General features: G+C 45.2%; 1 protein-coding gene and 3 non-coding genes across 9 annotated transcripts in view; all 4 read left to right on the forward strand.

Annotated features, from left to right (window-relative positions):
- Positions 1 to 26,155, forward strand: part of Ubap2 (ubiquitin associated protein 2) — an 81,094-nt gene extending 54,939 nt beyond the window's left edge. For all 6 annotated transcript variants that reach the window (XM_055618595.1, XM_055618597.1, XM_055618599.1 and 3 more), the window contains 20 exons: positions 822 to 874; positions 2,932 to 2,999; positions 7,886 to 8,075; positions 9,279 to 9,492; positions 12,193 to 12,461; positions 12,990 to 13,162; positions 13,856 to 14,066; positions 16,303 to 16,342; positions 18,612 to 18,792; positions 19,385 to 19,454; positions 20,948 to 21,134; positions 21,245 to 21,336; positions 21,584 to 21,631; positions 23,666 to 23,744; positions 23,933 to 24,138; positions 24,408 to 24,507; positions 24,591 to 24,698; positions 24,826 to 24,890; positions 24,970 to 25,161; positions 25,249 to 26,155. In XM_055618595.1, the coding sequence (XP_055474570.1) occupies positions 822 to 874; positions 2,932 to 2,999; positions 7,886 to 8,075; positions 9,279 to 9,492; positions 12,193 to 12,461; positions 12,990 to 13,162; positions 13,856 to 14,066; positions 16,303 to 16,342; positions 18,612 to 18,792; positions 19,385 to 19,454; positions 20,948 to 21,134; positions 21,245 to 21,336; positions 21,584 to 21,631; positions 23,666 to 23,744; positions 23,933 to 24,138; positions 24,408 to 24,507; positions 24,591 to 24,698; positions 24,826 to 24,890; positions 24,970 to 25,161; positions 25,249 to 25,344 (2,642 nt within the window). In that variant the 3' untranslated portion in view covers positions 25,345 to 26,155. The remainder of the gene's footprint in view (positions 1 to 821; positions 875 to 2,931; positions 3,000 to 7,885; positions 8,076 to 9,278; positions 9,493 to 12,192; positions 12,462 to 12,989; positions 13,163 to 13,855; positions 14,067 to 16,302; positions 16,343 to 18,611; positions 18,793 to 19,384; positions 19,455 to 20,947; positions 21,135 to 21,244; positions 21,337 to 21,583; positions 21,632 to 23,665; positions 23,745 to 23,932; positions 24,139 to 24,407; positions 24,508 to 24,590; positions 24,699 to 24,825; positions 24,891 to 24,969; positions 25,162 to 25,248) is intronic.
- LOC129685211 (small nucleolar RNA SNORD121A) lies at positions 6,213 to 6,290 on the forward strand. Its single transcript, XR_008721455.1, has one exon. It is a non-coding gene; the product is annotated as a small nucleolar RNA SNORD121A (small nucleolar RNA).
- LOC129685217 (small nucleolar RNA SNORD121A) lies at positions 8,200 to 8,280 on the forward strand. The gene has a single exon (XR_008721459.1). It is a non-coding gene; the product is annotated as a small nucleolar RNA SNORD121A (small nucleolar RNA).
- On the forward strand, positions 17,955 to 18,033 carry LOC129685212 (small nucleolar RNA SNORD121A). The gene has a single exon (XR_008721456.1). It is a non-coding gene; the product is annotated as a small nucleolar RNA SNORD121A (small nucleolar RNA).

Consider the following 26,155-nt stretch of genomic DNA (forward strand, 5'->3'; position numbering starts at 1 on the left):
TCTGTTCCTGGGGTATAGGACAGTTGACTTGAAATTCAGTCCTTTCATGGCCAGTGAGTGATATTTTATACTGCATTGTGTATGGCAGGCTTCCTCTTCCATTTCCTGACTATGCAGTTCATGGTATCATACCAAATATATATCAAAAGGAATAAATTCATTGGTGATTGTGGTGGGTTGTTTGTTTTTATTAGCTTATCTGTATTTTTTTAAAGCAGAATTAATAAAAAATATTTCTTAAATTGAGACATTAATTTGATTTAAGCATATAGTTCTGGCTATTTTTAAAATTAATTTATTATTTTTTAATACAAAGATGTTAATTTATTTTTAAATTTTTACTTATTTTGATTTCATGCACATTGGTTTTTTGCCTACATGTATGTGTGTGGGTGTTGGATGCTCTGGAACTGGAGTTACAGATGGTGGTGAGCTGCCATGTAGGGTCCTCTGGAAGAGTAGCCAGTGCTCCTAACCATGGAGCCATCTCTCTAGCCCTAGTTCTGGATATATTATATAGAAACTTGGTTTTTTTTTTTCGAGACAGGGTTTTTCTGTATAGCATTGGCTATCCTGGACAGCCCGACCTTGAACTCACAAGAGATCTGCCTGCCTCCACCTCTTAAGTGCTGGGATCACAGGTGTGCACCACCGTGCCCAGCTACACAAACATTTTTTATTTATCAGGAAAAGACTTGAAGTCATTTTTCCTGGAATGCTAAGTACATTCCTAATGAGATGAATTGTTTTCTTAAGTAACACATAGACTTGGGAGTGACTGGTGTCAGGGTTGACGGTGTTTTCCTTTTTGTTTCTGTCAGGTGCCTGGAAGAATTCTGTGGAAGAGTGGACACCAGAGGACTGGAGTGAAGATGTAAGTGTGGTGTCCACTCAAACCTTTCTTCTCTTGCTGTGCCCCAGTGTCCCTGCTTTAGGGAAAGCCCAGTGCTCTTTATGTCATCATCTTAGCTTTTTGTTTTTTTTTGGTTTCTGCTCCTTGATGCTTAAAGAGTTTACTTTTTCAGTATGAATCTCAGAAACTGAGTGCACTTTCCAGGTTTTGGTGTTGAGACTCTGTTTCTCTATGTGGCCCTGGCTGTCCTGAAACTAGGCTGTTAAACTCACAGAGGTCCTCCTGCCTCCCAAGTGCTGGGGAAGAAGACAGTACCACCATACCCAGCTCTTTTTGTTTTTGTTTTTCAAGACAGGGTTGCTCTTTGTGGCCTCACAGAGACCCGCCTGTCCCTGCTGGGGTTACAGCTGCATGCCGCTGCTCCTGGCTTTGTTTTGTTTTGTTTTGTTTTTTATAAAAGAGGGTTATTAGGCTGGGTGGGAGAAAGGGCATGGGGAAGAGTCAGGGACAGTGAATGATCCATGAGGGCAAAGAAGGAGAGAAAGTGGGTGCTGAGGACTGAGAGAGAGCAGAAGAATGTGGGGATAGAGGGAAACTTAGCATACTATGGGGAGGAAGGTGGGGGGAATAGGGTTTCTCTGTGTGGCCTTGGCTGTCTTGGAACTCACTCTTGTAGACCAGACTGGCCTTGAACACACAGAGACCCATCTGCCTCTCCTTCCCCAGCGCTGGGATTAAAGGTGTGCGCCACCACTGCCTGACTTGTTTCACTTTATATTTAATGACTTCTTTATTTTTTTATGCGTATTGGCATTTTGCCTGAAAGCATGTGTAAATACCATCTACATGCCTGTTGAGAGTAGAGGCTAGAAGAAATTAGGTTCTTTGGACCTGCAGTTAGTTAGAAGTGAGTGTTCACAACTTTGTAGGTGTTAGGAATAAACTTTAAAAAAATGTTTTTTTTTTTTTTTTTTTTTTTTTTTTTTTTTTTTTTTTTTTTTTTTGAGAAATGGATTGTAAGCCTGAGCTTAGAATTCTTCTCTAAGAATTAATGAGCCTGTGGGTTAGTGGGACCCATTATGTGGCTACATATCTAAATGTGGAAGTTGCAGGAAATGTGGTGACAATAAAAAGGGTTTGAATACAAAAGACATTTTGTATTCAAATGAATTCAGATGAATTCAGCTGAATATGTGAATGTGTGATTGAATGTGTGATTTCTGACTGGGGATCATGTGGCTTCTTTGTATCCTTGATCTGAACACAGGCCATAGGCAAGCGCTTGCCCGGGTGGGATTGATGTGTGCGCACTGTGCACAGTGCTGTTTACCATGAAAACAGAGACAGCATGTTTTTCTCCCATCGTTCTCGGCGTGCAAGTCTCAAGTTTAGTACACAACTCTTGCTTGTATTGTGTCAGATTTCCAAAATTGCTGTTTCAGTTGCCAGTTTAAGTTTCATAAAAATTGCTAATTTTGGTTTAGGATCACAACAGGATTTCTAACAATTCTAAAATATCCCTAAACATCTACCATTTTGTACTATATTTTTAGGTGAGTTCATTCCAGTATTGGTCAGAGTATATTTTGAAGGTGCTCAACCTGAGCCAAAGTTTAAATGTTTTAAAAAATTATTTATTAATGGGGAAGAAGTGAGCGTTCTAGTGTAGGTTAAGGACTAAGTTGGAATTAATGCCTTGGGCACACAGGCACACATTCACATAAGTAACAATAAACCAAAAAATAATAAGCCTTTGGCTCCAAAATGAAATAAAGATTACTAATCAGTGAAATAGAAAAGAAACCTGTCTTTAGAGGGAAAAAAAAAAAAATCAACCTTTTCAAAGTTCCCTGCATTTCACCACTGTTGCTCTTTGGTGTCTCCAGAATGTGGCACCGTGGGTAGGACTTGAAGGCTGGTCCCACTTGTGTGAAGGGACTCCTGCAGCTGCACTGAGCCACAGTTAGCTCCCTTTCCTGGTGACACAAATGTGCCTAAGAAGGTCTCCAGTCAAATATGCTTTGCATTTGGATTGACCAGACCAAAGGTAAAAGTTTTTTTCTTCTCACTTCCCACAGCTCTCCGAAACAAAAGTGTTCACTGCCTCATCTGTTCCAGCAGAGAACCATGTCACGCCTGGGCAGAGGTAAAAGCAAAAGCTGGTTCTTCTTTTACTTTTTTTCCCATTCAAAGCGTAATGAAAACTTTGCTTTAGGACAACTGCTTACATGTCTTACTCTAATCTTTTATATTCTTTTGCAGCTCTATTTAGTCATTATATCCTCTCTCTGCAAGGATCATCACTTCATTCACTTCTTACAAGCTATGTCCAACAATGATTGAATGGCCGTTCTTGTGATTTAGCAGTTGGGCAGAGCTTATATTACTAAACCTCGCTATAAGTCATAGTTACTCTTTACTTAGTAATTTTTTTTTTTTCTTTCTGCCCTTGAGATAGGTTCTCACTATGTACCCTAGGCTGTCCTGGAGCTTAGAGTTCTTCCTGCCTTTGACTCCGGAGTTCTGGATGATATCATTATTCCCAGCTAAAATAATTACCTATTTAAAGGATAAGCCAGGTGGTGCTGGCTCCTGGCACTTGGGAGGCAGGAGCAGGCAGGGTTCTGTGAGTTCGAGGCCAGGGTGGACTACAGCGCCAGTGGAGGACAGCCAGGGTACACAGAGAAACCGTGTCTTGAAAAAAAATAAAAGGAATAAATTTACTACATTAAATTCTTTGGCTTCTTTATTCAGTTGTTTAGATGCATGATTTAAATGTCATTTTAGATAGGTATATTAGGTATAATGTGCATAACTTTCAGGAAAAGAAGGGCCTTTGAGGTTCCTATTCCCCGTGTGCCTGTGTGAGGGTGCAGGAGTGGAACTGGAGGCAGACAGCCTGCGATGCTCTTCAGGAGCCTGTCTGCCCTGAGCACACTGTCTTAGCCTCGTTGGTGTGTGTGCTCGTGCACACATGTGCATCGTGCCATGCGCCGCAGCGCTCTTGTGCGAAAGCCAGAGATCAGAGGGCACCTGCTGGGATTCAGTTTTTTCCATCATTTGGTTTTACAGCTCAAACTCAGGTCGTCCAGCTTGGCAGAACCCATCTTTACCCCTGCCCCACTATTTTTTGGTGGGGGTGGAATTTCTGTAACTTGTATTTTTTTAATCTACTGTATTGGGGTTTCTCATACACCTTTACCTTCCTCCTAACTCCACCACACTGGATTGGAGAGAAAGGAGATTAGAAGGGACAGGGGACATAGGCCTCTTTAGACTCAATTCCTTGGGCAAGCCCAATCTTTGTAGTCAGGATATCTCCAACTTCTCACCAAACTACAGCAACATTACTAATAGCAGCAGGACGAACCCGCAGCAGCCTTCTTCTTCCTCTTTCTCTCAGTGCTCTGGCATTTTATACCCTCTCACAATCTTCAGAACTAAATTGCCTGCAGATGGCCAACATCATGCCCCTGTCAGATTCCCCAGGAGGCAATCCCAGTTAACAGCTCTGGACAAGCTAAAAGCAGCCCCATATACAACACTTGGGATTAAAACAAACATATTTACATGACACAGCTGAGTATTTAAAAAAAATCAAAACTTCCACTACAAGTTTCTCAGTGGCTGGGAATTGTTAAGTAGGCTAGGCTGGCCTGGCCAGCTTGCTTAAGAACTCATGTATCTCCTCTTCTCCATTGCCACCACACCCTGCAATTTTCGTATTGATTTAGGAGATCAAATTCAGAATCTTTTACTTGCAAGGAAATCTATTTACTGACTGATCTATCTATGCAGCCCTGAGGATAATAAGGCTCTGAAAACTGTACTGGATCGTAAGGTTTGATAGTCTGTGCTCACTTGTAATCCCAGCATTCCTAAGGCTGTGGCAGAAGGATCATGAGTTTAAAGATAATTTCTTCTTTTTAGTGAGAACAAAAATTAATGTATGCACATAATTTTGCTGTGTGGTCCAAGCCGGTCTCACCACAGTCCTGCTTTCTCAGATTCCCCTAGCTCTACAGATGTGAGTCACCACACCAAGCTTCCGCTGAATTCTCACAGAATCATACTTTTCATAGTAGTTTTAAACACCTTTGAAAATGGTCCTAAGGGTCCATGTGACTGCCTGCTACTGCTGGTTCTCTGACTTTAATGCAAGGATGAAGACACATATATGTTTTAAAGGTAATTTTAAGATTAGAAAAAAATTAAATGCTAGTGGAATTAAAGCCTGGCTATAGGTTTATGTGTGTGCATCTTAAAGGAGCCAAGTCTGAATCAGGCTTCTCAAAATCAAGCTAAATGAGACATTTGGACTTTATTATAGGAGAGAAAAGGTGCATGGACTCCATTGTATCTATGACTAAATGAATTTACTAGTAGAAATTTAATTTTTTAAAAAGACAGTTGAGGGGGCTGGAGCGATGGCTCCTTGTTCTTGCTTAAGTCCCAGGTTAGATTCTCAGCGCTCACAACTGTCCATAACTCCATTTCCAGGGGATCTGCTGCCCTCTTCTGATTTCCATGGGGATCGGGTGTACATGTGTTACACAGGTATACATGAAAGTGAAACACTCATACATAAATTAAGTGTGAAAGAAAAATTGAGCTAGGCATAATGTTGCATTTCTTTGATGTCAGCATTCAGGAGGTAGAGGCAGAAGGACCAGGAGTTCAAAGCAAGACTCAGATACAATGTAAATTTGAGGCCAGCTTCCTAAAACCTTATATTAAAAAAAAATAAAAATAAAAATGGCCACAGCTGAGCGCAGTGGCGAAGGCCTGTAATCCCAGCACTCAGGGAGGCAGAGAGGCAGGTCTTTGTGACTTTGAGGACAGCCTGGTCTACAGAGATGAGTTCCAGGACAGTCAAGTCTAAACAGAGAAACTCTGACTCTAAAAAATCCACAAAAAAAAAAAAAAAAAACCAAAAAAACAAAAACGAAAAAATACTAGACCACTTTAAAATATATATAATAACATCCTTTTATTGGCCAAGCCTTTGTCTTCGCAAATTCTCAGCACAACTAATCAGACAGTAATAGGCCCTGCAAACTCCCCTGCTACCAATGACTATTGTCCTTAGAGTTTGGCAGTTCACTTTTATTTCAGTATGATAGGTGTTTGTTTGAGAAAGGATCTCTTGTAGCCTTGCCTGGCCTGGAACCTATATAGACCTGCTACTCACAAAGATCCACCTGCATCAGCCTCCTTAAAGTTTTGGGCCACCATGCCTGATTTATTTCATTCAGTATGAGGTCTTGAGGAATTCAGCTGTTAGCAACAGTCATCAAGCATTTATGGCTCACATCTTGTCTATTTTGTCGTAAATACTAAATGCTGGCAGCAGATCGACATCCCGGAAACAGTGATGTGTTTTCCAAGCACATATCTGATGGTTCCGTGTGGAAGTTAGCTACTGAGTTTCCTGGGCTCAGATAAAACCTTCCTTACTTCTCAATGACCAGTAACTGGTCATTCCTATCAGTGATTTTTAAAGCATTTCTTATTCATGGTAAATGTGTTTGCATTTTACTTTTTATTTTGATACAGGGTCTGAATGTGCTGCTGCATCTGAACAGATGCCAGAGGGCATTTTGTGACAGTTGGGTCTCCCCTTCACCATGTGGGCTCCTTGGATTGAATTTAGGTTGTCAGGCTTTGGTGGCAGATGTCTTTTCTCGCCAAGCCACCTCACTTGTCCAAAATCTGGGGGTTTTGCAGTTCTTTTATTTATGTTTTTATTTTTGAGGGCCGCTCTCTTTATACAGCCCTGGCTGTTCGGGAAGTCATTGTGTAGACCAGCGATCAGCCTGCCTCTGCCCTGGGTGTTGGGATAAGCGTGTGTGCCACCACTAGGGCTTGTACTGGAGACCCTGCCATACTCATACTTCACTTGAGTCTTACTAACTAACCTTTTGGAATAGAACTTGCTTTGGTTCTGGAAGTGTGGCAAGTTTATGATCGCCATATAAAGTACGCATAGCCTAAGTGCATCACTGGACTTGCTAGAACATATTAGAACATTGACTTAGTTTTATGAGCACCATATGTAACATACAGAATTTATGTGCATCACTGGACCTGGGACTCCTACATTAGAACATTAACTTGGGTTTGCATTATTAGCTGCCGAATTGAAATTGGTTTTGGGACAGTAAAAATGATTGTGTATAAGGATAGGAACTCTGGCTAGAAACTTGTTCAGTATGAGGAATAAAGCCTGAATGATTTAACTACTCAGAGCCCGTCTCACTGGCATGGTGAGAGTTTCAGTTAGAGAACTGTCGGGGACAAGCCTTTGTAAGGACTCATTGAGCTCTGTCCTGGGAACCCTCTGAAAGGTCTCACCCTGTTGGGTAAGTCATTTTTGCAGCAGGGCAGGCAGCATTTACCCCAACTCCTTTTTTTTTTTTTGAGGGCCATCCCCTCAAATTGTAATATTTAATGGTCTTTTGGCTAGAGTGATGGGTCCATTATACGATACTTTGTTAATTTGTAATTCCTTTATTCTCAAATATTTTAGAGAGAAAATTATATGCTTAAGTAAGTTATAGGGTAGAATACAGGATTTATGTGGATATTTAAAAAAGTTTCAGACTTAAAACTTGTAGCTTGGCTGAGGTCTTGGTAATTTAAGAATATTGATTCACTCTGTTTCAGGAAAGCTGATGCTGGGGATGGCGGCATACAGTTTTAATCCTAGCACTGAAAAGATGAAGGCCAGGCCAACTCTAGTTAGGGCTACCCTGCTGTACATAGTGACGCTTGTCTCAAAGCAAACAAAAATCAAGAAAGTTCAAAAGGGAAAGACAAACTTGAGATCAAGTAATGAGATTTGTAAGATGCTGCAGTTCTTTTTGCATCATTGTAACATTCTTCAGGTTCTGTAACCTGCTTCTCTTTTAATCTCTCCGAAACTTCATTTTCCAGTGGGTTTGCTTATTTGATCTCTAGCTTAAATTTCCTTTATATTGATTTGCTCTAGTTCACTGACAGCTGATTGCTGCTTGTCTTTCGTCTGCTTAGCATTGATCTGGTGGCCTTGCTCCAGAAGCCTGTCCCTCCTGCTCAGGCTGCGGAAGTCAACTCCTTTGAAACGTCCCAGCAGCAGGGCTTTAGCCAAGCCCTTGTCTTCACAAATTCTCAACACAACAATCAGATGGCACCAGGGACTGGCCACTCCACTTCTGCCAACACCTATTCACCTCAGAGCTTGGTAATTCACTTTGATTTCAAGTTGGGGTCTTGAGGAGTTCAGCTGTTAGCAACAGTTATCAAGCATTTATGGCCCACATCTTGTCTATTTTGTCGAAAATACTCAATGCTGGCAGCATAGTGACATCCCGGAAACAGTGATGTGATGATTTCCAAGCACATATCTGATGGTTCCGTGTGGAAGTTAGCTACTGAGTTTCCTGGGCTCAGATAAAACCTTCTCGAGTTCATGTCAGTGAGTGGTAACTCTGGTGCAGGCATCCTTTTTATTAGTGATTGTTTTCAACATATTTATTGTGGGTATGCTTGTGAGTATGCACATGTGCACGCCATGTCTCACTTGAAGAGGCCAGGGATCACCTGTAGGAGTGAGTTCTTACCATCCACTATGTGGGCCTTGTGGGCAGGGGAAGTGATTGTTTCCCCTTAGGGACTCCAGGATAGCCAGAGCTATCCACAGAGAAATCTTGTACTAGGTGGGCAACGGAGTGGGGGTGGGGCAGAGAACCACAGAGAAATCCTGTACTGAGAGAGAGAAAAAGCCTGTACTTAGAGAAAGAGAGGTCTAACATGAACAAACAAAACCAGTGTTTTTCTCTTTGCTGTAGCTTCCTGTGGGGGACACATTGTCTGGAGGAGGACACATTGTTTTGTTTGTTTGTTTGTTTGTTTGTTTAGTTGCTGTGCTTACTTATGGGGGTGAGTGCTGTTGTTAATCACCTGGCACAGGACTGTGGGCGTTTGCTCAGCCTTCTGTGTGCCAGTGTGACCAGGGAGTGCTCAGGACAGTCCTGCTATTCCTGTCATTAGAGGTGATCACTGTTTCCAGATTATGAAGGTTTGTGTTTAAGTTGGCAATGCATATTTTGTTATTTACTTTTTTTAAGCTTATTTTGGGTTGGAGAGAAGGCCCAGCAGATAAGGCACTTATTGCTCTTGCAGAGGACCCAAGTTTGGTTCCCAGCACCCATGAATTGAATAAAATAATTAAAAAGGGTCTGTCGTCTTAAGCTCACATCCATGTCAGGGCAGATGCCGGTTTAGCTGGTAACTGCTGAGGCACACTCATATTTGCACGTACTTTTCCCTGCAACAGTGTTTACCTGTTGAGGTGATCCAGTTGCAGCGTTCTTATCCAGAGACACTTGTGTTTGCACACTTGGAGTAATCACTAAGGGCTTGTTTTCTTTACATCTCTTTTAAGTCATCCGTCCTTGGCTCAGGATTTGGAGAGCTGGCCCCATCAAAAATGGTGAATATCTCGAGTGCTCAGATTTTGGACAAGTTGAAAGCACCAAGTTTGACCCCATTTCCTGCCACTTCAAGTGCACAGCAGAGCAGTGCATGCCTCCCAGCCACTACTACTTCCTGGGACCGCACGCCCTCAGCACCCCAGGCCTCAGTCCTCAATCATTTTGGTAAGTGTGGTTTGTTTTTTTTTTTTTTTTTTTTGCGTTGGTTTCTTTGATTGAGTCATCAGCAGAGCCTGTTGTATGTGAACATATGGAAGGACCAGACTCTCTTAGATAGAATACTTGTAGCTTTTGAAAGTTACGTCAGCTGACTAAAGTGCCTACGTATAAATAACAGAAAAGAGCAAAAATCTTGCACTGTGGCTCATACCTGTAATCCCAACACTGGGGAGGTGAAGACAGGAGGGTTACCATAAGTTTGACACCAACCTAGAGTGAAAACTTATCTCAAAAAAGTCATTTTGGGCCAGCTTGTCACATGCCTTTCTTTAATCTCAGCACTTGGGAGGCAAGCTGGTCTCCATCAGTTTGAGCCCAGTGTGGTCAAATACTGAGTTCCAGATCAGCCAGCACCATATACTGAGCCCCTTCAAAAACAAATAAACAGAAAAGCCCAAGCAATTGGGGCTGGAGAGGTGAAATAGCATTAAGAGTACCCAGGTTGGAATCCTAGCTTCTACAGGGTGATGCTCAGGTTCAGGTAATCCAGTGCCCTTTCATGCCCTTCATGACCACATCTACAGATATGATATACAGATATGCTCATAGATAAACACCTATACACATAAAAGAGAATTACTTTTAAAGCGAGAAGGTGAGCAGATGAGAAGACGAAAGGCAAGTGTACAGTATGGGGAACAGGCACGGGTGGTACTTACTTAGTTTTGTTAGAGCGATGTGGAAAAGCCATGAAATCACTGAGGGTCTAGGGATGCAGCTCAGAGGTAGAGTGCTTTGTTGGTGTGTGTGTGAGGCCCTGTATTCTAGATCCATACTACAAGGGAAAAAAAAGCCCACAAGAGCAAAAGAGATGTGACATATCCTAATCTGTCATTTTGCAGTGTCCATCATGACTTGGTCAAGCTTTACGTTCTTTATTTCTTTCCTTTTTTTTTTTTTCCTCCAAGACTGAGTTTCTCTTTGTAGCCTTGGCTGTCCTGGGCTTGCTTTGAAACCAGGCTGGCCTCGAACTCACATCAATCCACCTGCCTTTGCTTTCAACATGCTGGGATTAAAGACATGCACCACCATCGTCTGTCCCCAGCATTACTTTCTATTTTAATGGGAACATGTGTAAACCTGATGTTTTCTAAACAGAACTCCCAATAAGTCCCCTTGTAAGATTAAGCTATCATATGCCAGATATACTCACATGAAAGTTGTGTGCGGGACAATGGGGGATTTTTGAGTTGATTACACGGTTGCTTTTGTGTGTCATGACATGACTTGCTGTGCTCAGAGCAGTGTCTGAGGCCATTCCTTCAGCACTACTGTCTGCCTGACAGGAGTAGTTACACTTAACTGCAGATTTGCTGAAGGAAGATGCGATAAGCAATGAGCCATGCTTGTATAGATATTCTAGGGCACAGCAAGCCACTCTTGTTGGTTAATTTTGTTGGCCCCCTGTTCCTACCACATACAAACAGCCTGGATCCAACTAGCATTCAACACTGTTCAGATGACAGTTGTAAGCCTTTGCTGTTAACTTTCCCACATAATTAATAACGAGAGAAGTTTATACATAGAAGCATGCTGTTTCCATGTCTTTTATTCCAGGTTGAAATTTGACTTATTTAAATGGGTTGTGCTACTTTTATTTTCTTTTTAAACATGGCTTTGTTGCCCAAGCTAGCTTTTCACTCGCAGTACTCCTGCCACAGCCTCTAAGTGTTCTAAGAGTTCAGTATGCACCCTGACACCCAGATAGTTTCCATTTCTTTTACGTGATTTCCATCAGTACAACTAGAAGAGATTTGTTTTTAAATTGTAATCATCATGTTCTAGCAATTGTTCTTGTTTTATTGAGAAAAGGATGTGTTCATTACCACTTTGTTTTTCATAGCTCGTCCATGTAATAGCAGACTGAAAAGAACAGGCTGTACATACTGAGTTAAAGATGAGGGCGGGCACTGCATGTTAAAATGGAGCAGCATCAAAAGTGTGAAACTTAGGTAGTTAATGTCTAGGTGTCTTTGGTCAGGAACCTGGAGGAACAGAGTTGCTTCTCTAGAGCAAGAACGAGAACAGCAGGAGAAATGGTTATGATTATCGCGTGCTCTTTGTGCACAGAATACATAGCGTGAGAGCAGCTTCTGAAGGCATGCACGGGACTGCTGGCTGGGAAGATGGCCGCTTTGTAAAGTGCCTCATGTGTAGGGAGGGGCACCTGTGTCTGCTGTCTTGGCACCACATCAAAACTGGGTGCGCACTGACATACCTGTAATCCTAGCATTGCCGAGGAAGGCAGGTGAGCCCTTCCAAGTTCAGTCAGAGACCTTGTCTCACCAGCATAAGGTAGAGAGTCACTCTAGAAAACATTTAGTATTGGCTCCACCCCCTACCCCCTACCCCTTGCGCACACACACGAAAATACAGCAAAACTGATAAAATAATAGGGATCTCAATCTCTGCTAATAGGCAGGTATGCACGGCACTTCCTTAGACCTCTCTACTTAATGTCTCCTGCATGGGAGCTAAAGAACAGATCAACCAGGCACCTTTTCAGTTACCAGCTGTACCTCTGTTTTCCCTTTCCTGTTTTTCCCTGCTCTTTGCTCTTTTCTAGTAGGTAATTCAGAGAACCTGGTGGTGGAGCCTCCTGAAAGTGAAGACGTGTTGCTTGTTTATTCTTTCCACATTTCTTAGACTTCAAGTCTCAGCCGGAACCATCCCCAGTTCTTAGCCAGTTGAGCCAGCGGCAGCAGCAGACCCAGGCAGTCAGTGTTCCTTCTCCTGGTGTGGAGTCCTTTCCTTCTCGGGCAAAGCACGGAGAATCAGCACCTGTAGATGGGCCTTCTGCTGTCAACAGACTTTTGCAACTTCCTAACATGGCTGTTGAAAATATTGTATCTGCCCACCAACCGCAGCCCAAACACATTAAACTCCCTAAGCGTCGGATACCTCCAGCTTCTAAGGTAGGCATTCCATCATGATTTTTGTTCCAAGGGGTTTATTTCACACTAGCTCAAGTATTAGAAAACTAAAACTTGACATGTCTTCAAGCATAGCTCATTGCTTTGGGAGGATTTGGTCATTTCTCAGGCACTGGGCTAATTAGAAAGTGTGAATTCATGATGGGAGCTAGAGCCTTGTAGTTCAAGTGCAGACCCTGAGGATCTAACTTGTGTGATGACCTGACGAGATTATGCTTTCATGACTGGTATGTCCCTGAAAATAGCAGACTGTCCTCATTGACCAACTGCCATGATACATCCCCCAACAACTCTAAAGCCATTTATAATATTAACGTGGACCATTCCTCTGGAATCCATTAAAGCTGTTTGCTCTGTTTTCTTCAGTGTTTGAAAGGTTCTCTTGCACTTTCTTTTCTTTTTCTTATTTATTTTGACCAGTGTAGCTTAAGGAAGCTACTTGCTTGAGCCTTTCGTAAGCCTTGAGGCCTGGAGCCCTGCCCTCTGTTCTGACAAGCTTTGCTTTCCTAGGTCTCCACTTCAGCAGTGGAAATGCCTGGTTCTGCAGATGTCACAGGGCTAAATGTTCAGTTTGGGGCCCTGGAATTTGGATCAGAGTCGTCTCTGTCTGAGTTTGGATCAGCAGCTTCAGCCAGTGAAAATAGTAATCAGATTCCTATCAGCTTGTACCCGAAGACTTTAAGGTACAAACCTCATTTCTTTAGGTGTGACTAAGCATAGTCCTTTCTTTGCAAAGTGAAACAGAACAGTCAAGATATTGGAGAACATAGTATAATGTTTTGTGCAGCTCTCAACAGGAGAGTTTGTTATGGCATACACTCATTTCTCCTGTGCCTTGCCTCCTTTTGACAAAGTACATTTCAGAACTTGTCTGATCTGGACGTTTTATAACTAGAATGGTATAAAATGTGGCTTTTGTGCCTCTTAAAGTTTTCGAAGATCATGGGTCCTGTGTGTGTGCTTCTGTTGCCAAGCATTTCACTGAGCATATGTGGCACATACGTAGATAGGTTCTTTTCTGACTGCTTTTGGTGAATCACATTGCTCTATTACAGTGTTCCTAGCAGCAGACTTCTCAAGACCTGTGGGGACCACTCCAATCAGTCACACTGTACGGAGCAGCAGCCCTTACACTCCCCTAGCAATCAAGAGGACCCGACTTCTCCACAGCTTCCCAACACTTGATTTTGCTTCAGTGAAATAGTTTGCAAATAGAAAAGATTTGAGATTTTTCTATGTCTAGAGACAAAACCACACAAAAGGCAATAGTGCATTGTAGTTAATGTCACTTTAGACTATGATTCGGAACCGATTGGGTGAATTTACTGAAGTTGTCACATGAGCAGTGTATGTGTAACATCCTGTACTCTTTTCAGTGACCCTTTGAACGCCTCGTTACCAATGACCAGTGCTGTACAGAACTCTACCTACACAACTTCAGTCATCACCTCCAGTCTGACCAGCTCCTGCTTGAGCTCCACTAGTCCAGTAACAACACCTTCCTCTTATGACCAGAGCTCTGTGCATACCAGAATTGCACACCAGAGCTCTGCAAGCCCACCAGATCCTGCTCCAGGCTCTGTGCTTGTAAGTGCTTCTCTTGGTTCTTTTCTTGGCATATACTCCTTGGAAGTTAGGGTGCAGGTTTATGTATGTGCATTGCATACATGTGGAGGTCAATAGGACAACTTGCAGGAGTTGTCATATGTCCCATCTTACTGTATCTTGATCTTATATGAGGTATCTGACTCAGAGCATCATCCTTGGCAACTGGTGCTTTTGCTTACAGAGCCATCTTGCTGGCCCAGCGTAGTAATTTAGGGAATAATTTGACAGACATAACGTGTCATTTATCAAGGTAATGGCAGAACCTTCCTCCCCAGCAATTGTCTTTTGCCGAGGCCTACAGTGCCAGCTGTGAACTGTTTCCTGTGTAACAGTCATCAGATCTAATCAGAAAAGTGTTGGTCACCTCCATAACAGGCTTGCCTTTTTGTTTTTATTTTTTTGAGGCAGGGCTTCTTTCTCTGTGTAGCCTTGGCTGTCCTAGACTTGCTTTGTAGATGAGGATGGCCTCGAACTCACAGAGATGTGCCTGCTTCTGACTCCTGGGTGCTGAGATTATAAGGGTGCACCACGGGGCCAGACTCAGGCTTGTCATTTATTAAACAGCAGGCTCCTATCAGTTTGGTCTGGATTGTTGCATACAAGGCCAGCAGCCTAGTAAGACTGTTGATGACAGTTCCCCCAAACTGAGGCTAGCCAGTAGAGGGGAAGTATTCTAGCCCAGTCCACCTTGATTTCTCTGTCATGTCAAGCCATAGCAGTGGGGTTGTAGAATCTAGCTCTAATGAGATCCATCGACAGTAATGACGATTGCTTGTATTGTTCTGGGGCCTTCTGGACCTTCCTGACCAAGAACTATAGGCTAGGGTATCCAGCTTCTAATACTGGAATTTTTGTTTACTAACCTAATGGTTCTGAGGATAGCTTGATCCACGCATACTGGACATCGCCATTTAGTCTCACAGACCATTTTAATAGAATTTGGGAGAAAAGCAACAGGCTTCTGTGTGGAGGCAGATAGAAAAGAGAGCTAATTCATAAGGTTAGGAGGTTGGCACGAAGCTTTAAGTAGCCTTAAAGAAGCAGCTTGCATGGAGCTGTGTGTGCTGGACCCTCAGAACTGGAGGAACATACTGTGAAGCTCCACGTGTGTGCTGGGAATCAAATCCAGATGCTGTGGGAGAGCAGCCAGCCCTCTTACTGCTGTGCCACCTTTCCAGTGCTCGTTTGGCATTTGTTGGATAAGGGGTGTGTCCACTGCTTTTCCCACTGCTGCTCTTTCTGGGAGGTGTCTGAGCTGTGTGGCCTCCATTGCCAGTTGCTCTGTGGCTTTTCCCAGCTTCAGGAGGCAGGTGGCATTTTGTAAAGATGGCATTTTACCATCACTATGTCTTGGGTATGTTCAAGTCTAGGATCTGCATTTTTGTGGACAACATATTCATGACTTACTCTGCACTAACAACTTCACAAAGGTGTGTCTTAAGGTCATGTCTCATTTTTTTTCTTAGAAATATTTTTTAAGGTTTGATGGTTGCTGGTATGGAAGTTACTCTTATTTTTAAATTCTTGCATTTTAGAATTTGCATTAGAAATATAAAGTGTCTCAATTTAATTACAATGAGATTTCATCTTCCTTATATACTTGAATAACTTGTTAATTGTTTTAGGAGTGCTTTTAGCCTCCCGTACTCATTACTTTCCTAAATTCTGAATCTGGTTTTCAAACGCCCACTTCTTATGATACATTAAAGCTAGTTGTACTACCTGTCCTCTTTTATTTTCATTTTCCTTTTATATTAAAACAACAAAAACGAAAAAGACAAGCTGGACGTGGTGCTGCACGCCTGTAATCCCAGCACTCGGGGGCAGAGGCTGGCACAGATCTCTGTGAGTTCAAGGCCAGTCTGATCTACAGAGTGAGTCCAGGACAGCCAAGGTTACACAGGGAAACCCTGTCTGGGAAAACAAACAAACAAACAAGCAAACAAAAGAATGAAAGAGATTCGGGTTAGAGAGCCATTCCTGCTCTTGCACCCGCTTCAGGCAGCTTACAGCCCACCTGCAAGTCCAAGACCCTCTTGCAGCTTCTCCTGTGCCTTAGTGTTGTGCACGCACATAGGGAAGTTGTGCACCCAGAAGGGAAGGTAAGGCGCCCTCTCTGCCGCAATGTACGGTTGCTGCCGTGCCATTTGAGAGTCCGCTCTGGTGATTGTCTGGACTTGTGCACGTGCTAACTCTTTCTCTTTGTTCTTTGTAGAATGGACATGGTGGTGGCCGGAGTCAGCACCCAGTAGACAGTAAGTTTCTATTCCTGTTCCAGCTGGTGGAGACCAAATAGAAATGTGGCTAACATAATGTGGAAAACACCAGCTGATCAGTGCTTCATTCTCCAGAGTCCGTACTTGTACGTCTCCCCTGGAAACCATTTTTTTATTGTTTTGAGGTGGTCTCATTCATAGCTCTACCTGCCTTGGAGCTTGGAAGAGCTATGCTTGTCTCTGCCTCCTCAGTGTCAGGATCGAGAATGTGCACGACCACACCATGCCCTAAAAGTGCTTTTTCTGAGAGGTCCCTGTATTTCCTTGTCACAGGCTGACCTAGACTCATCTGGGAATCCCAGGGGGCAGTTGACAGGCCCTCTTTTCCAGCCTTCTCCCTCTCCCTCCCCATTCCTTCTTCTTTTATAAAGTTATCCATGGATGGTGGACTAGGTGCCTTTTGGCCTCTTAATCTGGGGTGAGCAGCCTCATGGTGTTTTCACTCCGTTGTTGCAAGCACTTGTTTCATCTTGAGAGTCATGCTTGCTAATCATAATTTTTGTTTTTGTTTTTTGAGACAGGGTGTCTCTGTGTGGACTTGGCTGTCCTGGACTTGCTTTGTAGACCAGGCTGGCCTCAAACTCAGAGAGATCCACCTTCCTCTGCCTCCTAAGTGCTGAGATTAAAGGTTTGTGCCACCACCGCATAGCTAACAAGTAATTCTTCTTGCAAGGCAAACAAACAAACATAAAAGAACATAGAAAACTTCATTATCAGTTATATTCCAAATTTATGATTCAGTCAACATTAACCTAGTAATCTTTGCTATCCTGTCAAATCTAATTGGAGGCTGCAAAAGCCTCAACTGAACCCAACTAAAGAAAAAAATTATAATGCATTCCATTACCCACACTGCATTGAATCATCGCTGTTCCATACAACCCAACTGTCAGACTCCTTCACCTAATAATTTATATTTTCCTGAGAACTTTCAGTATTCACCACTTTCCTTTTACTCATTTATACTGATTACATCCCTCTCACAGATAAGAAATAAAATACCCATTATACTAGTTATATCCTCTACAGTCCATCTGTCCCTTGGAGGCCTCTTTTTCAATAGTATTTTTACCAGTTGAATTATCACTGAACGCTATAGCAACAACAGTAGCCCTACTCAATTTATCTTTTTACGTATGCCTAATTTATGTCACCTCACCGTCTTATTAGCAGCCAACATCAATGTCAGTAGAGTGCCTGCGAGTGCCTGCCTAGCATTTATGCAGCTCTGCATTCAGTCTCCAGGAACACATAACATGAGGTGTCCTGGCGGAAGCTTGTAGCAACAGCATTTGGAAAGCTAGCGAATAGGAAGCTCCTGGTCAGACCCTGTCTCAACAAACAAACAAACAACAAACAACCTAAAAAAGACAAAGGGCATGTGGTGGTACAGAGTGTAATTTCAGCATTCAGGAGATGGTTGCAGAAGGATCAGGAGTTCAAAGTTCTTACTTTGGTTACTTAAAACTTCAAGGTTGACCTATGCTGCCTCTTTGTCTCAGAAGAAAGTGAGCTGCCCCTGCTGCTTTCAATTCTCCCTTCTTAGTAGAGAGCTTCCTAAAGGGAGGTCTGCAGGAGGAAAGGAGGCCTCCTGGAAAAGGCGATGATGTGTTTCCAAGCACATATCTGATTTATATGTGTGGATGACAGTGAAACTGAGTCTTTTCTGAAGGTCATGGATTGTTTCCGTGTCGTCTCTGAACATAAAAACCCAGTCTGTGTCTTTTGAAATGTATACTTGAAAGTCCCCACTGCATTTGCAAGTAGGTGTTGGTATGAATTCTTCTGCAGAGCTGAGATGAACAGACCTTCCACATTTGCCGTCAGGGGCCCGTGCGCTCCGGCAGCCTGGGCCTTCTCTGGTGCCAAGTGGATGCAACAGGCATTCTGCGGGGGTCTTGCCCATCTGCTTTTCTTCCCCTCATGCCATGCTTTGAAGGGAAATTTGTCTCACTACATACACATCAGATTCTGCTTATCTTTTCTTTTCTGGGAGCTTGTGCCAAACTTCTGGAAATGGGAGAGATAGTCGACATCAAGAGAATTTAAAGGTGTTATTTTTCTGTTCTTTGTCCATACCCAACCCATCTCCTTATTTAGTCCTATCTGCAAGAAATGGAGCCGTGTGGTAGCATGCTGAAACGCTGTCCTCGGAACTGTAGCATGCAGGTTATCATACCTGAATGTGACTAGTATGTCTCCAGTACTAAGGGTTGCTTCTGGAGCTAAAGAGATCCATTTCTTGCAGCTACTTCATCCGTTCCAGCTCCAAACGCGACAGACCCTCCTGCCCTCCCGTCTGTGGGAACCTTGCCCTGCCCCACCCCCTGTGCTGCTCTTCTGCCATCTTCACCCCAGCACACAGCCACTTTGCCCTCCTCGTCCCAGGCTGGTGACCTGTCCAGCAGCCCCCTTTCTCAGCTTAGCAGGTATGTGGGTGGCATGAGAAAAGAAGGGGTGGCGACGTGGGTCGTCCAAGCTGACACCAGAAGAAGCACCGCTTGTTGCCTCTGATGGGCTGTCATTTAGACCCTGGCTTTCATACGTGACTTACAGTTTGGCCAAAGTCCCTAGGAATGAAACCCTTGACTGCTTCTCGTGTTCCTGCTGGCGGAATCCGAGGTCTCCTGGGAAGCATGCTTAATGCTTAATGCCTCTCCTGTCCCAGTTCTTGACCCACGCCATTTTAATGTAGAGTAAGAATTATTGATAAGTGCCTGACTGAGTTTTTTTCCTGATTCCAGATATAAATTACTTTGTAAAAGCCAATCAATCAATCAATAAAAGGTTATAGTGTATTGAAGCCAGGATGTATCAGATTTGTGGTGGTGAATGGTCCTGTAGGCCATTTCTGAGTGCCAGGAGGACTTTGCCATAGAATTCTAAGGGCATGAAGTGTGATGTCCAGGTGTCCCCAGGAGTAAGATTCAGTTGGATTATAGCCTGTCAAACCAGGTAGGTCTTGCTTCTGTGAAAAAAAAAGTCCTCACTTGTTTGGACATGTGGTGCTTTATCTTCCAGTTCCCTCTCCAGCCACCAGAACAGCTTGTCCTCTGCACAGGCAGCGCGTCCCCCAGGCACGCCACACACTGTAAGTGCGCACCCCTCCTGCTCAGCACACCCGGACCTCCCCAAGTGTAGGTGGGAAGCTGGTTAATTTTGATTTGATTTCATCCAGAGTCTCAGGGTTCGTTGCCATACAGCCCTGTGCTTTTTCTTAGGAGGTCAGTGGTGTGCTTGCTTTCAAGGACTTGGAGTGTGCTCTTTTCCTAACATGACACTTCTCGTCAGCAGGGACAGCTTTATTTTTTAGGCTTTGTATTTGAAACTTTTTGTGTGTGTATATGAAGAATAGGTTTCTAATTCTTGTCTACAGATACCTCTCATTATGCTGCCTCTCAGCCTAATTAAATTGCGTTCTGTTGTGTTAATGTCGTGGGGGCTTTGCTGGTGGTGGGCATTAATCAACCTTCATACCATCTTCCCCTGCTTGCAGATACATAGTTTGAGGGAAGAAATTTTTAGAAGGTCAAGAAATCCAGGCTAGGAGACTTGAAAGGGGAGGTGTCAGCTAAGGAACCCTTGATCTATTTCTTCCAAACGTGTAAAGGCATACATCCATCTTTTACTGTACATGAGTGTTTTCCCACATTTATGTATGTGTACCATGCATGTGCCCGTCACCCACAGAGTCAGGAAGAGGCTATCAGATTCCCTGGATTTAAAACTACAGGTCGTTAGGGAGCACCACATGTGTGCTCAGGACCAACCTGGGGTCCTCAGCAAGAGGTGCTCTTGATCTCTCACCAACTCTACTCTGCTCTCGTTTTTCATTATATATCTGTCTGTTTGACTACAGGTTCCCATAGAGTCTACAGAGGGGTATTGGATCCCCTGGATCTGGAACTATAGTTGGTTGTGAGCCTTCTGATCCGAGTATTTGCAATAAAACTAGGCTGCTCTGTAAGGGCTGTACACATTCTTAACCATTTGCCATCCTATAAATAATTTGTTTTTGTTGTGTGTTCAGATACAAATCATTCTCTCTGACTCAGATAGCATTGTACAGGGATTTTCAGTATCTCCTCCTTTATTTTCTCCCCATTCTTGGAGAGCTAACTGCTTTTTCCCTAAGGCTTTCCTCTTTGCCTGCAATTTGCTGTTCTTGTCGTTCTGAGTTGGGGCCAGAGATAATCCCTCTCTGGAAGAGCAGTGTATGCTCTTAGCCACTGGGTGGGTGAGTTGTTTGTTGGTTTGAGATAGTCTCAAGATACACTTCTGACTGGTCTGGAACTCATTATATAGATCAGGCAGGGCTGCAATTCCCAGAGCTCCACCTGCTTCAGTCTGAACTGCTTCGAGTAGTTTTAGGAGGCTGATGTTCAGTTTTGACTAATGGCTGAATCTGGCCCTCTGGCTAAAGGCTACAGTGAGCCAAAGACAGAGTTGACTCCCTTATCTTAATAGTCACTACGTTCTGGCGTTGCCCACTGCCTGCTCAGCCCTAGGACTGGAGTCCTTGCTGTTTCCACTCTTTATCTTTCTTGCCGTCAAAGCCCTGTGTCTTGTCTTGCATTTTGCCAGCATGCTGCTGTGGAGAGTACCCCGTCCCCGGCCACCTTCTCAGCAGCAGCAACCTCTGCCCCAAGTGCCCCGTCCTCGGGTGCCACCCTGCCTGGCAGTGTGAGCACTGTGAGCAGCCTATGCCTGGGCGGGACCACTGGGGGTGTGCCCAGCAGCAGTACCAGGGCCACTGCCTTGGTGACCTCAGGTATGTGTTCCAGTCCCTTACCTCCTCCTTCATCAGCGCCCTCACCCCCAGGCACCAAGGAGCCTTCCTTAAGTGGGTGGCCCATGGTGTTTCATTTCTCCTCTTTGTAGGCAAGGCACCTCCAAACCTGCCTCAAGGGGTGCCTCCCCTGCTACACAATCAGTACCTCGTGGGCCCTGGAGGGCTGCTTCCTGCTTATCCGGTGAGCACACAGTAGGACTCAGTCCTGGTTGGCTTGGGGCCTGGCATCTGGCAGAACCACCTGGTGGGGGCACTTCTGAGAGGTAGTTCATCTCTCCCTGTTTTGTCCACCTCATACTTGGTGTGTCTTCCTCCATCTAGACTCTTCTTAGGCAGGGTATTTTCCTATAGCCCCATTCTTGAGTGTCTGTTTGGTGGCTAAAGGCTCTGGTGTATGGTCCCTAACCTGTCCACTGACTCCCCTGCAGATCTACGGTTATGATGAGCTCCAGATGCTGCAGTCACGGCTGCCGATGGTGAGTGAGAGGTGGCTAGAGGAGGGCTTTGGCAGTTGGCTAGCAGTCCCCACACCGCCTTTGAGAAGCTGTGTCTGCTGGTGATAGGCGTGGTTTGACCACTGCCTGGGAAGTGAGGGGCTCTGAGACTGTACACATGTACACTGTGCCCCATACCAAATCCCTCCTCTTACTTTCCTGCTGCCAATGAAAGTACATTCCTGTAATCCCAGTATTTGAGAGGCTGTGGTTGAGTCCAAGATCAGCCTAGGCTGCTACACACTGGCATCCTGTCTCAAAACTAACAAGATCCAAGACATGCGGGTTGCCCTTGGAATTCAGTGCTATCCTCTTTGTCTGTTACGGCTGCACCAGCCGGTGGCTACACTCAGGATGGCAGCAGTGCTGTCTTATCCCCCAGAGAATGACTAAAAAGTGGCATCTGGGTCTAGCCTGGGACTTATTTACAGGAATGCTGGGTCTGGTGCTGCTGCCTCACTTAAGCCAGGGTGGTCTCTGTTCTGAGCCTGGCTCTAAGGGTAAAGCAGTGGGTCTGTGGGAAGGCCTCAATGACAGTCAGGGGAGCAGAAAGTGAGCAGGATTGCTTCCTGGCTAGCCAGTCTCAGCCTGGTGTTTCCTAGGACGTCTATCAGTAGATTTACTCAGACTTGGGCTACCTGCTCTTACCTAGTGCCCACTCCTCCTCGACAGCCCCTCTCAGCCCAGTGCTGCCTGTCCTCTGCCAGGCCACCCGCAGTGCACAGCTACAAGAACCACCTCCCCTCTGTCTGCTGGAGTCCTTTCGGGGGCAGAGGCTGGGAGGGCTGCTAACAGGACTAACAGGACTTGGAAAAGCTCCTGAGTAGAAGCCAAGAATAGCCTGAGACACAGCTGGATTCATGGTGCCCCGGGGCCTCTCCTGGTTCTCCACCCATACCATGGGTCGCCTTTTCCTTTTTTGCTTTTCTGTGTGTTGAGTTTTGCTTGCATGTATCTGGATGCACCATATGTGTGCCCCGTGCCCACAAGGTGGAAGAAGACCTCAGATACCCAGAACTGAAGTTACATGGTTATAAGCAGCCATGTGGGTTGCTGGAAGAGAAGCCAGTTCTCTTAACCATTGAGCCATCTCTCCAGCCCCTCCTTTTTCCATTTTAAAAGTTCTATCTTAGAGGACATCTCTAGTGAGTCCACAGTGGAAACAGCTTAAATTTTTTTCTTGAATCATGTTTTAGCCTTCTTTTGGGGCCTATCTCCTGCCTTGAGTTGCACATCTTCTGAGAAAGGGCTCCCCCTTCTGATGGACTTCCTCCATACCAGTCTCCATTTGGGTTCCTGCAAGCTCCTTGGGGCCTCCTAGGAGGCTCTCTGTGCCTCTTGGAGTTCTGGCTGAGGATTTCCTGGTTTTCCTGGAGTTTATCTAGACTTCCAGCCAAAGGATGTGAGTGCCATACCCAGCTGAGATGGTTTTGCCTGGTTTGATCTCAGAGTGAGCGCAGCCCAGAGAGTCCTGGGTAGTGTTAGTAAGGCCAGGGCAAGGCTTCTTCATGTGCAGAGCACAACTTTCTTAGCCTTTTTTCTTTGCACTTTTGCACATGCCTCCCAAGTTTGGCTCGTGTGTTCTCAGTGCTGCTGCAGCGGAATGAGCTGGGAGAGGCTGGGAGAGTTAGGGTCTTGGCCCTGTGCCACCTACCACTGCTCCTCCCCTGCCAGTTGTTGCCTCTTTCACCTTCCCTATAGCTGCTTGTTTCGAGTCTTCTTGCACAGTAAAGACCAGTAAAGTTGGTTTGGCCTGTAGGATTTACCAAGTCTCCATATATGGTATAAAAATAAGTGTGATATTGTCTCTGTCTGGTACAGAGACAGTTCGGGTTTGCCGTGTGTCCACATGTTGTCATACAAAGCAGGGGTTTTAAGCTGCACACCCCAAGGCTAGTGTCATAACTGCAACTCTCTGAACCGTTCCCAGAGTGTCCATGGGGCTGTTGTGCCAGCTGGATCTGCTCTCTGTGGGATGAGACCATTTGCTCAGTGAGTCTCCTTGGTCTCTCCTAGGATTACTATGGAATCCCCTTTGCAGCACCCACAGCCTTGGCCAGCCGAGATGCGGGTCTACCTAATAATCCATATTCAGGTCAGTTCATTCAGTGGGCAAGATTGGTAGGGGATGGGCTGACTAATCGGAGGCCAGAAGGTGGATGCAGAAGGGCTGAGGAGTCTTTGAAGGTGTGAGGACTTGAGTTGGCAGTTAGATCTATTCCTGTTATAACAGGCAGCTTGGTCTTTACCCTGACGATTCTAAGCTCAGTAGTGTTCTTCTAGGCGATGTCACAAAGTTTGGCCGAGGAGACTCCGCATCCCCCGCACCTCCAACGACACCAGCTCAGGCACAGCAGAACCAGTCTCAGACCCACCACACAGCTCAGCAGCCCTTTTTGAATCCTGCTCTGCCGCCTGGCTACAGCTATACCGGCCTGCCCTACTACACTGGTGTGCCCAGTGCCTTCCAGTATGGGCCCACTATGTTTGTAAGTATTATTTCTGCAGATTGTTTTCTTGGGCTGTGGAAACACATCCACGGTGTTTCCCAGCATCTGTCAGCTGTGGATGGGTGTAGCCACAAGCCCATTTAGTTAAGTCTGTCCTTGAAGATTGTTCAAGGGTCGGAGTCCCTTTCCCAGCTGCCTTGATTCACTGAGGAAAATACTGGTTCTTTTTGTTGTGGCCTAGTTTTGCCCAAGGCTAAGGCCAAGACTGATCTCTTTGTTATTTTTACACTACCTGGTTGTCCCACCAGGTCCCTCCAACCTCAGCGAAGCAGCATGGAGTGACCCTGGGCACTCCCCCAACCCCTTTTCAGCAGGCCAGCGGGTATGGGCAGCACACTTACAGCACAGGTAAGGGGCACTTCTAGTACTGAGGGGCACAGGCTCGGATAGACATGCAGCCCACACATGCCTCTTGTGCCCTGCCATGCCAGGTTATGACGATTTGACCCAAGGGACAGCGGCAGGAGACTACACCAAGGGTGGCTATGGTGGATCATCACAGACGCCAAACAAGACGGCTGGTTGTGGGCCTGGCAAAGGTATTGTCAACTACTCTCCAGGCTGTACCCTGGAATAGGTGTGTCCTGTCTGTCCGAGACAGGGCTACCCAGGATCTATGGAACTTCCGGAATGCCATGGGGAATAACTAATTATATTTCCTCCTAGGAGTTTCTGTGTCTTCAGGTACCACTGGCTTGCCTGATATGACTGGTTCTGTCTACAAGACACAGGTAAGAGTATACAGAGGTGGGCAGGGGTATCAGAGAAAAGTACAGTTCAGCTGATCTCATAGCCATCTGTGTTCTACAGACTTTTGACAAGCAAAGTTTTCATGCGGGAGCTCCTCCGCCTTTCAGCCTGCCCTCTGCCTTGGGCTCCACTGGCCCCCTGGCCCCTGGAGCAGCCCCTGGCTACGCACCTGCCCCGTTCTTACATATCATGCCAGCCCACCAGCAGCCCCACTCCCAGCTGCTGCACCACCACCTACCACAGGATGCTCCGGTGAGCGCAGTCATGGCGGCAGCCTCCCCACCTTGGGCCTAGGGTTCTGTTCCAGCCTTTATAGCCTTGTCTCCTCTTCTTCCTCAGAGTGGCTCTGGTCAGCGCAGCCAGCCCAGCTCCCTGCAGCCCAAGTCTCAAGCCTCCAAGGCCACCTACAACAACTCTCCGTACTGGACAAACTAGACCCTAGAAAGGAGAGGGTGGGCCCTTGGGCAGGAGAGAACAGGTAGAGCACATGCCTGGCAGTCCGGTGCCCTTCCTAGAATTCTGAGACATAACTCTGTCAGCTGAGCCTGTGTGGGAAGCCTGCCTCCCAGACCCACTGTTGTATGTAATGTATTTATGTATGTATTTGTAAATGTGACAAAAGCCTGGAGGAGCTGGGCTGTGCCTCTGGGTAGCATACAAGTGTGCTCTCCCAGCCTAGTCCAGACCCCCTTGCGGTAGCCATGTAGGCCCCACCCCTACCCTTCTGCCTTGAGGCCTTCGTTGTGGCCCCAGCTCCGTGTGCCACAGAAGAACTGGAGGTTTGAGGAGTGGGGTCAGGTACCGATGAAGAATCACGACTTCTCTCACTCACCCCTGTGACTAGTTTTTCCTCTGTAATTACTTCATACTTGTGTTTTGAGAAACTGATCCTTTTGTGTTTTGTCACGGTCCCTTTCCAACAACTCTTAATCTGGGAATAGCAGAGATGACCCATCCAACATAAGCCTGTGCCTGTCTGCCTGCACACAGGGCAGGGCCTTCTGCTTTTGGTCTGGTCCTGTCCTAGGAACTTAACTCTTCTTATCAACTGTTTAAAAAAATTTGAACTAAGTCTCAGATAATCAGCCAGTCAGCTCCGTTGTAAAGAAGTAAAAGATCTGCTTCCACCTCAGTGAAGCCTGTCTCCAAACAAAGGCTCTTCTATACCAATTGTCTCGAACCAGGTGGACAACTGTTTTCAGGGTTTTCTCTCCCCTAAACTCCACCTAATAAAGTTCTGAGAGCA

The sequence above is a fragment of the Psammomys obesus genome, unplaced genomic scaffold (assembly GCF_907164565.1).
Source record: "Psammomys obesus unplaced genomic scaffold, mPsaObe1.curated_primary_1811, whole genome shotgun sequence".
NCBI classification, from domain to species: Eukaryota; Metazoa; Chordata; class Mammalia; order Rodentia; family Muridae; genus Psammomys; species Psammomys obesus.